Source organism: Hordeum vulgare, chromosome 4H, assembly GCF_904849725.1.
Source record: "Hordeum vulgare subsp. vulgare chromosome 4H, MorexV3_pseudomolecules_assembly, whole genome shotgun sequence".
In the NCBI taxonomy this organism is placed as follows: Eukaryota; Viridiplantae; Streptophyta; class Magnoliopsida; order Poales; family Poaceae; genus Hordeum; species Hordeum vulgare.
This window is the reverse complement of record NC_058521.1, coordinates 531,082,658-531,093,175: the sequence shown is the minus strand read 5'-3', so window position 1 is coordinate 531,093,175 and position 10,518 is coordinate 531,082,658. Positions and strand designations below refer to the sequence as shown.

The 10,518-nt window shown below is 50.6% G+C and overlaps 2 protein-coding genes across 2 annotated transcripts; one reads left to right on the top strand and one right to left on the bottom strand.

The window, feature by feature from the left end:
- Positions 1 to 4,615: 4,615 nt before the first annotated feature.
- Positions 4,616 to 9,452, top strand: LOC123449297. Its single transcript, XM_045126455.1, has 5 exons — positions 4,616 to 5,065; positions 5,185 to 5,523; positions 5,668 to 5,949; positions 7,784 to 8,011; positions 8,775 to 9,452. Exons 1-5 carry the CDS (start codon positions 4,631 to 4,633, stop codon positions 9,126 to 9,128), a joined length of 1,638 nt encoding a protein of 545 aa, XP_044982390.1. The 5' UTR covers positions 4,616 to 4,630; the 3' UTR covers positions 9,129 to 9,452.
- A 155-nt stretch (positions 9,453 to 9,607) lies between these two features.
- Positions 9,608 to 10,172, bottom strand: LOC123449298. Its single transcript, XM_045126456.1, has one exon. The coding sequence runs from the start codon at positions 10,046 to 10,048 to the stop codon at positions 9,677 to 9,679; it is 372 nt and encodes a 123-aa protein (XP_044982391.1). The 5' UTR covers positions 10,049 to 10,172; the 3' UTR covers positions 9,608 to 9,676.
- Positions 10,173 to 10,518: the final 346 nt, after the last annotated feature.

The window sequence follows — 10,518 nt, the reverse complement described above, 5'->3', positions numbered from 1 at the left end:
CAGTTTTGTTTGGTCTTGCAATGTGATAGGGTTTTCGCATCCTTCACAAAAAGAAGTGATATATATGCATTCTGTAGAACTTGGGTAATATCTATAAGAAGTGTGTGTGTTTTAGATGGTGATGTTGTGTTGTTGTTGAATCGTGATACTATCTAGGGATGGATATAGGTTGACTATTTCGAGATTTTGGTTTACACTTTGTTTTGTTGTGTCGTAGCTAGATTAATTCTTGATGGTTTCTTTAGCCTGTTCCCTTATAATGGCCAGGCTGTTTGAAACTTTTGATGTTAACCTCTGCATTGCAACTAGAAAAAAGATTTACAATTCATGTCATAGTATCACTTTTGTTCAACTTTGTGATGTAATAATTTTTTCTGAAGGCACTTTAATGTTCATCTCTTTATGTTTCATCAGGTTCTCAGACATCAAAAGAAGAAACAATAAATAAGCTGGATGAATAAATTTCTCTCAGGTTCCCAATGCTAGATGATCATGACACCAAGAGATGGATATATTTGCCTTCAAAAATATAAACAATCTTGAGCTATTCTAGAAGTACTTGTGTCGCATTATATTTGACACAAAATTATGTTGTGGTTGTGATGATCTATTGTTGCCGTGAAAGATCATGTTGTCATGATAAATTATGATTGCTGACATTCAAGAATCGAAGTCACCATGTTAAGATAAATTATGTTGTTGCTATGATTAGATATTGACTTCAAGTCATGAAAATTTATGTTGCTGGTGGAAGGTACTGCTGCTAAATTACTCCCCGATAGCAACTTTGTCTCATTTTTATTTGAGTGTTATAATACAAATGTGTAGTAAGGATATAAGTGGAGTTAGTCACATGGTAAAGATTCAAATTTTAAATGTTCTATCAATATAACAAACCCTGCCTATTAAAGAGAAATTTTAAACAAAGAGGATTGAGGATCAAACGGGGTTTGAGGATTTAGGGGGTTTTGAGGGGATTGGGTGGAAAGAAGGGATTCACCCAATCCTCTCAAATCCCTCCCTCCATGAATCTCCGCATTTCCTTCTTGCCAAATGAGGCCTAAGGCTGGCCATAGTGGGAGTACCTTAGGTAGTATCATGTATTTGGTACTAACAAACATGCCGATGTGGCAGACAAATAAAGAAGAAAGAGAGGGTTAGAGTAACATAGGTAGATACCGTATCATGTTAAATGCTATGTTACTATGTGTTATGCATGTCAATAAATAAGGTCATATATGATACTATGCATTATAGATATAGTATCACACAATAATATCATATGCATGATACAACTATATGATAGTCCCAACTATGAGTAGCCTAAGAGCAACTCCAATGTGCCAACCCATATGGACGACACTCTTGTCCGTTTTTTGTCCGTTTGGGTCAAACGCCCATCTGTTCGTGCCCGCTTTTGTAAATGGGTCAGCAGATGCACCCAACAGAAAGCAAGTGGACGACAACACTCTTGTAGTAAAATAATAGGAGAGAGGTGGATGTGGTGAGCGAGAGAATTAAATAAATAGGAAGAGATGGGTGGGTGGGTAGGTGATGTTGAGTATATTGACTAGTTAGAAAATATGAGATAGATTTTTTCTTACCTTGCGCTGTACTTTAAGTTGGTCATTGTACTCCTTTATATATGTCCATGAGGCTCAAGCAATACAAAAACTATTCCACAAATACCTCTCTCCCTTCTCACATGGTATCTGCCGCAAGTTCCTTGACCTAGCCACCGCTTTCGCCCCACACGCTGTCCCCGGGGCGGTCGGCCAACACGACCCCCGCCGGGGGCCGCGCTCCCCATACCTAGGGCTCGTCCGCCGGTCTTGTTGATCGGCTGCCCTAGAGAGTCTTTTTTCCGATCTCTTAATCCAGGTTTTCTCTCTTTTGCCGGTCTCTTAATTGGCGTTCTTCCTTTTTGGGTTTTCGATCTAAGAACTGGTTGCGTGGCTCGCCACCGTCGACGACACCTGCACGCCTCTACTCCGACATAGGCGCGACTAGCCGACATGTACTTCGACCCGACGGCCTTGCGCAACGCGGCGGCTCGTCATGGTCGTCGTTCGCGCATCTGCCTGCCCGTCGCTTTACGCCGCCATCATTGTCCCACGCTGAACAAAACGCCTCCATCACCCACCTTCCGTCTTCGTCGCCGCATGCCGGCCGCCTCGGGATCGTCGGCTTCCTTAGGCCTGCCGGTTGTCGTCCCCCTTGCCGGCTGCCGGGCCTACCGCCTTCCTTGGTCTCACCGGTTGCAGGGTTCGCCGCTGCGCCGGGCCTGCTGGCTGCCTTGGGCTCCCCGGCCCATCACCGGCCTCCTCTAGCATGCTGTTCCCCGCCAGCAATCATTTGCTTGGTCTACTCGGCCACCCTGCTTCATCGTCCACGACGCCGTCCTCATCACCGAGCAGCGCCCCCGACCTCGCGTGCGATCGGATTGATCACCCGCCCACCGCGATTGACTCCATCCACGCTGTGCGACTGACCTGATTAGTCGGTTGCATGCGCCTCCACACGTCCTGTGAAGGTTGTCCCTGAGTATAGCGCGTCCCTCCACCGATCGAGCAACGGGTTGCCACTCCCTTGCCCCGTCGGGCCGCGGCGCCACCGCCAAGTGGTTCTCCCTGCGGTTGCACCGACCCGCGAACTGCTGCTACACCGCCCCTTCGGGCTATAGTGCGGTGGCACGCGGTCCCCGCCGACGCTAGAGGCTGTCCCTGTGGCTGCACCGACCCACGCGCGCACCGCCGCTGCGTCGCCCCTTCGGGTCGTATCATCGCAGCACATGGTCTACGCCGCCACCCCGAGGTCTTCCTACGGTAGCCCCGACCTGCGCGCTGCCGCTTCGTCGCCCCTTTGGGCCGTAGCGCTGCGACGCGCGGTCCAGTCCGTCGTCCCCATGCGTCAACTTCCTACGGTATGCGTCGCGCCGTCTCCTTCAGCGTGCAAACACCATCGTGTCCGCCGGTCTTTTCATGCTGTCGGACTCTTCCTCGCCTACTTCAAGCATCGCCGCTGCACTCCTAACCAGCCGCCACCGCCGTCGTCAGGCCGCCTCCGCCGCTCTCCTTTGGTGTTATTGTCGCTCGCTCACCCGAGCCACGCAGCCCGTCCACCTCCTTCATGTTCGTCCAGCACCACCTCATCGCCAGCGTCGCCGTCGTCTTCCCCGACCACTTCGTCTACTCCGACACGGGCTACATCGATTTGCACCACAACCGTCGTCGAGTCCTTCTCTGCTACCTCCTCGACATGGCGTACAAGTTGTGTGTAGGTCCCCGTCTACGCATGCCTGGTGCTGGCAACACCGACGCGTGCCTTCATCTCCAGTGTGTTCCCAGGCCTCACAAGCCTGAAGCGACACATCATCAGCATCGACTTCATCCATCTATACATGCGCGGTACTGGCAACACCGATGCATGCCTTCGTACACGACGCGTCCCCGTGCTTGGCAAATCCGGCACTACGCGTCGTCAACTTCGCCTTCTTCCCGTCGCACCTCTATTGCGTCCATGACTAACTCGACGCCTCCTTGCGCCCGCGGCTCCACGGCGACTTCCTCGACACCGGCTATCTTCGGATTCTTCTCCAGTCTCACCATCTGCGTCGCTATCGTTGTGACTGCAGGGGATGCTGAGTATATTGACTAGTTAGGAAATATGAGACACTAGGATTTGTCGTACCTTGCCTTATACTCCAAGTTGGTCATTGTATTCATATATTTATATATATGCCCATGAGGCTCAAGCAATACAACAACTATTCCACCAATATATTTCTTCCTCTAATAGGTGACGTCAGGCCGGACACAAGTAAACGATGCAGACACAAAAAAAACGTACACTTTATATCCGCCTGTCATTCAAATATGACTAAAATTTATGTCAGAAATGAATCCGCACGAATACAAAACGAACTTAAAATGAAAACAGATCTCTGCGTCGATCCCGGGCGGACAATTTGAGTCCTTCCGGTTGGAGTTGCTGGAGTTCTATGGGTCTGCGTCGGAGATGCGAAGCATGCATGCAACGGAATTCCTGGAAGTACCACCAGCTTCATTTTAATCTGCTCACTGCTCTTCTGGAGCACACACAAGTGGGTTTTATACTACGGTTAGACAGACTCGTTTGAAAGAAAGATGCTGCCGCAGCTTTGCGCCGCACGAGCGGCTGCTGCTGCGCACAAACCGAAGTTGCCAAATGTCCATCCCTGCAACGCCTCCCAGCCAACAATCACCCAAAACCACACTGTAGCAGACTAGCAGTTTGCGGCTGTCCGCTCGATCCCGTCCGTCTCCTCGCACCATCAGCCAAGCAGTCAGTCAGTCATCGCTCAAATCGCCGCCGCGTCGGAGCCCCGGCGGTCATTTCCGCGCAAAGATCCTTTCAAATTTGTGGCTTTTCACGGAAAACGAGAAACACCGCCTCCATTCCCCTGCTCTGCCTGCCTTTTCTCCTCCTCCGACCAACGCCTTCCCCGCACCACCAAAAGCACCCGACCGTTGCCACATAAGCCCCATCGAGGCACCCACGCCCACGCCACGCCACGCCGCCCGTCCACATCCGCACGCACCCCTCGCCACCCTCCTCCCCGCGTTCGGTTCAAACGGAGCGACCGTCCCCGATGTCCGCGCGGCGGCCGGCCAGGGCCCAGCACGCGGCCGCCACGGCGACGGTCACCCCGCGGATCCTCAACCTGGCGAGGAGGTCGTCGTCGGCGGCGGGCGGGAGGCCGAGCCGGGGCGTGGCCCGACCGCAGCAGCCCCGCCCGGCGCCCCAGGCGGTCAACCTCGGCGCGCTGTTCGAGATGGAGCGCCGCGTGCGCGGGCTGGAGTCCGCGCCGGCGTCGCCGCCCTGCTCCTCCCGGGGGCCTGCCGCGCGGCCGCGTGAGCGGGAGGACGCCGCGGAGCAGGAGGAGAAGTGGCGGTTCCAGGCGGAGATCCTCCGCGCCGAGTGCAACTTCCTCCGGATGGAGCGCGAGGTCGCCCTCCGCAAGCTCGACTGCCACCGCGGCCAGATGGAGGCCGCCCTCAAGACCGCCGTCGAGACGCTCGCCTCGGTACGGCGAGTCAAAGCACCCACCTTTTTGGTCATATTGATTGGACTTATTGCCTGATTCTTCGTTGCGACAGAGTGATTGATGATGATGATTGATCGATCGTACTGCTTTTGCAACAGGGGAGGAAGAAGATAGACGGAAGCGGCGAGGTCGGCGTGGCGGCGGCGTTGGAGGAAGGGATCGAGGACCTGAAGGAGATGATGCAGGAGCTCCGGGTGGAGAAGGAGAGCGGGAGGAGGGCGATGAGCGGCACGCGGGAGCTGCGGCGGAGCCACGGCCGGAACTTCGATCGACAAGCGTCCTCGCTCCGCCGACGCCTCGAGAAGATGCCATCAGCCGACGCCGAGCCCACTATCAAGGACATCCGCGAGATCGCGCGCCCGGTCTCCCCACCGCTGCCTCCCCCTGCCGATCACAGCGACGGCGATGACCACGCCCCCAGCGCCAATCTGTCAGATGTACGTAACGCGTCCAGTCCAGATTAACAGTTTAACACGTACACAGTGCCTCCGATCTTAACAACCGCGGTGAACTTGTGACGCTTGATGATCCGTTCGTAGACTAAAGGTGCAACATTTGCGCGATCGATGTGCGCGTTGCAGGTGGAGATGCTGAGGGTGAAGATGGAGGGGATGTCGAATGGCATGCGCGAGAGGATGGCCGAGTACAGCCGGCGGCTGGAAGCGGTCGCGTCCGGCGGCGACAACGCCGGCTGCCAGTCGAGGAAATGCGGCAGCCGGCACAGCCGGAAGGCGAGCGCGTGCAGCCAGAGGAGCTGGAGCGGCAGCAGCAACGCGAGCAACGGCAGCAATGTGGCGGCGTTCCGGCAGAACGCCTCGCACGGCGGCACCAGCGTGGCCTCCGAGAAGAATCACCCGCACAAGGTAGGATTCAAATTTGTTCCTTGCTTACTGCTCATGATACTGTTTTAGCCACTAATATGCTCAGTGCTCCACTAGCCCACTCTGCATATCTTATTAGTTATTACCCCCATTGCTTCTTTGCGAAAACAAGATTAGTCTGGGCACTTAACTTGCTAGCGTAGTTAGGACTACGGATTAGTCGTGGTCACCCGAATGTCGTTGACCTGGGTGGGTACAATGCAGCTAACTGGCCAGCCACTTGACGGCATTATGAATCCACGATCAGATCAGGTCCATTTTGTCTCATCCGGGGTTTTTGAAATGGCCTGCACCCCAGCCCAAGATGAGTAATTGATCATCGATGCATGCAATGCAAGCCTGCGTTTCGTGGGGATGGCATGTACAGGGTTTTGCACTGGTTTCGTAGGGAGATGAGTAATTGGTCTGATCCTCCGGGTCCACCACAGATCATCCATCCATCCATCCATGGATTGGCGCCGTCGATCGGCAGCGCATGAGAGGTTAATGGCACTTGTGTGCAAAAGCAAAAGCTACTGTAGGTATCATCCATGGATTGATACGACGGCAGTGTGTGCTTCTGTTAACCACTGTTGGAGTTGATGTGGTGCATGGGATGGGACCGTTCTTCGTTAAGTAAGAATCATGGCCTCTCCTTTCTTCTATGGCTTGATGTTACTCGTAGCCGTAGGAGATTCAAAAAATAGATTTGCCATATGAGATGGTCCAATGATTTGAACCCGTCAATGATTGTTGGTTGGCCCACACTGTCAGTCAGTGCCGTTGCCGCTGGTGGTCCTGGGCCAAGGGTTCTCCCTTTCCTTTCCCCTCACTTTTGGAGATTGTCCTGGCTCTTGGAATTTGGAAATATGCTCCTGCCTTTTTTGCATTGCTGGTGCGAGACCTGTGGCAATGGGATGGTTTTCTGTCAAATTTAAATCATTATTACAGGTTGCGTTCTAAAAGAAGAAAAATGTTCTGGTTCTGTGAACTGCGTATTTTTGTCAAAAAATTGTTGGTTCTGTTTAGAGAGGAAAATGATCTAGTAGTAGTAGTAATTCTGAGCATTTACTAGTACTTGTCTGCAATTATATTCAAGAAGAAATGTGCAAGCCACTTTGGTGCTGAAACATGACGTTGCCATGGCTGATTGTTCTGAATGGTTCACACACACCCAATGTGCAAGTGCAAATTTGAAACTTTAAAGGAACTGCACTTTTTTTTTTTTGCAAGAGAGAAAGCACATGCCGGCAGTTCGGTTTATAATGTATCTGGGCCATGTATGATCAGTGAATAGGACTGGGGTGCCCACAACAACAACAAGAAAGCTAGCCTTTCCTGTTTTATGCAAAAGGTATGGGCCAGGCCCAAAGACCAGTGAATAGCATTGAGGTGCTCATTGTGTTACTGTACTACTTCAGCAGTAACTATTGTAGTATTGTGCCACTGGACCATCTGATCTGCTCAAGCGTGCAATTGCATTGCACTGTCAACTCTTGTTTGTAGACTCAAGTTAGTTTGAATTGGCAACCCTTTTTTGTTGATGTCAAAAAAAAGGAAGCTCTTGTTTGAAGAGTGAAGAGGCATTGCATTCACAGATCAAACAGTTTGTAATTATGGCTGAGATATTATCATAGGCTTCAGCATGGATGGGCACAACAGCGCTGCTAGATTTGGTCGACACATACTGGGGAAGCTTTTATTGCACTCTCTCACTCTACATTCTGCCTTTTTATGACCCAAAATTTTACATTTCAAGCATGCTTTGAGTACCCGTACCGAAAGAAAATTTGAGTCGAGTTAAATTATGGCCTGCTAAAATCTTTTCTCCATGCAGATTGTGGCTGAAGATTGCAAGTTGGTGCGCTCTGGAAGCTGCTGCGACTGCAAGGAGATTGTGGGGAAGATAATGAAGCAAGTGAGAGCAGAATCGGAGCAATGGACTGAGATGCAGGACATGCTGGAGCAGGTCAGGCTGGAGATGCAAGAGCTGCAGTCTTCCAGGGATACATGGCAGCGCCGTGCCATCGCTTCTGACATCAGCCTTGGTTCCTTGAATTCTGAGGTCAGTGGCCTCTAATTAGGCTTTGCATCATCAGTACCCAGAAATGCTTCTTCTATTGGGTTGACAGCTTCTGTTGTGCTTTGTTTGATATCATCATCAGTTTAAATGCTTTGTTTACATGTTCTGTTGTGCTTCTTGGGTTTACATGTTCCTTGAAATGCTTCTTGGGTTCACATCATCAAAAGTAATTTTAGGTTGTGGCAATTTTAGGTTGTGGTAATTACACCGTCCTTTACATGCCGGTGTACTACTAGTCTACTAATGGCACTTATGTGCGTCCACTTTTGGAATTCAGAGTAAGAAGTATTGGCTGAAACAAAAGAGTACTCATTTCAAGTAGTGATTACATCCTTGATTTCTTACTCTAGAGTTACTTGTCTCTGAAAGCAAAATAAGTGGTATGTCAGAATCCGATGACGAACAACTCTTATGTTCTACTCACTCTGTACCAAAATAATTGTAGTTGGGGAGAATTAGTCTAGTTCTTTCTAACTACAATTATTTTGGTAGAGAGGAAGTAAGGTGCATGTTCAGACACACTGCTTTGCAGTGTTATTTGGAATGGCCTATTTTGCATGTTCAGACATCTGACGTACTCCATACCAAATAATCTCTCTGAATACCCCCTTAATGAGCAGCTTCTGAATGAGTTGATCATACCTTTCGTATTAGTACTACCGATCCAGATCCACGCATTTCAGATGTTCACATTACAGCCACTGATGTTGTTATCTGAAGAAAATTCTTGTTAACATTTCACCAGATGCTGGAGTGGAAACAACGCGCCCAAGCATCAGAACAGCATGCCGAAGAGCTCCAGAAGAAGGTGTCAGAGCTCCAAGGCAAGCTGCACACCTTCAAATCCCATTTCCCCGCCCCAAACCTGCCGAGCCGAGCATGGTCTGAGGCTTGCAGGATGGAGAACCCGCGGGCAGCCAAGGCCCAGCACCACCACCACCGGCCACCGCAGCAGCAGCAGCAGCAGCAGCCGGACTGCGGCAAGGAGAAGGAGAAGCACGTTCTGATCTGCCGCGTGAGGCACTCGCCCAGCGTCATCCCGAGGCGCTCGCCGCTGCAGGACATCGGCAACATCGCCTTGCCGCGCCGGCTGCGGTGAGCACTGACCATCCTCTGCTGGAACAAAAGGTTTTCCGGCAGGAGAGGGGAAGGAGGAACTCTGTCACTTCAGTTTAGTGGTTTAGCGTCTAATAATAAAGTAATTTACTGCTGCTAATTTAATAATAACCACGACTGACTTCTCGTCAGTCAGGTCTGTGGTGGTGAGTAGCCACTGATCAGCTTTGCTGGGTTGGAGTTGGAGTTACTTTCCGTAGTACAGTGTCGACGAATAGGCGCGATCAGCCAGAGGTGTATGTAAGGCGAATGCCTCTTTTTTTTTTCCCTGAGATTAATTGGCAATTTTGTTTCCTGCTTCTTCCAAGATCTGATGACCATGTGTGTTAAAGTAGCTGTGAGAATTTCCATGTATCTATGTGCGTGTGGAGCGAGAAAAACAGCTTCCAAACTCTGAATCATGTTTTTTTTGGACGAGAACAGTTTTTTTATATCATCTAGAATGATGAACTACAGGCACAATAATAATGACAGCGGAGGCTTTATTGGCGCTAAATATATGTGACTATACATGTAAGAATTAATTCTGAGCTAGTGATTGATCATGGAGACCCAGGCGCAGTATGTGCACACGATCTTCTGGGAGATGTAGACGTAGACGGCGAAGGAGAGGCTCATGAGCGCCACGTCCTGCCAGTCCCCCTTCTGCTTCGGGCTCAGGCTCTCCCGCACGTCCATCCCCGCCTTCACCGCGCCGCTGCGCGCCCTCTCGGCCATGGTGATCCACCACGCCCGCTTCTTTCCTCCTCCTCCTCCTCCTCCGTCGCCGCCGATCGGCGGCTCCGTCGGAAGGCGGTTTTGGCAGCAGAAGGCGGATCTTCGCCTTGGCACGGCGGCGTTGCGACGTCGTCTCAAGGCTTGGGAGAGATGTGGAGCGGCGGCGGTGGTGGTAAGGGAGGTCATTGCATGGATGCTGAGATCTTGAGGGGGGGTACTCGAGGTGTGATCTATGGTGTTTATGTGGAGTTTTCCAACACGAGAGGATAAGTAGCTCCTGACCACGGGAGGAGAAGGGAGACAGTGACAAGTAGGCGTGTCATTTAGCAGCAAGCAGGCTGGCAGTTGGCCCAAGCAAGCTCGTACGCTTGAGATATTTGTACAATTTGGTCAAAATTGTTGAATTCATGCTTAGAGTTACTTGTTCTTTTCAACTACAATTATTCAGATATACAAAAGGAATAGTTACTTCAAAAGACATGCTGTAATTATTTATTGTATTTTATATTATTGGGTATCTAATTTTGAATATCTTACGTGTAAGTTGCTTGCACGTAATAGTTCATCCATCAATCGAAAATGATGGAGAGAAATTGACAATATATTTTCATAATAGCCACACCGTATATGTCAATCCACGTATATGTGTTTGAGTG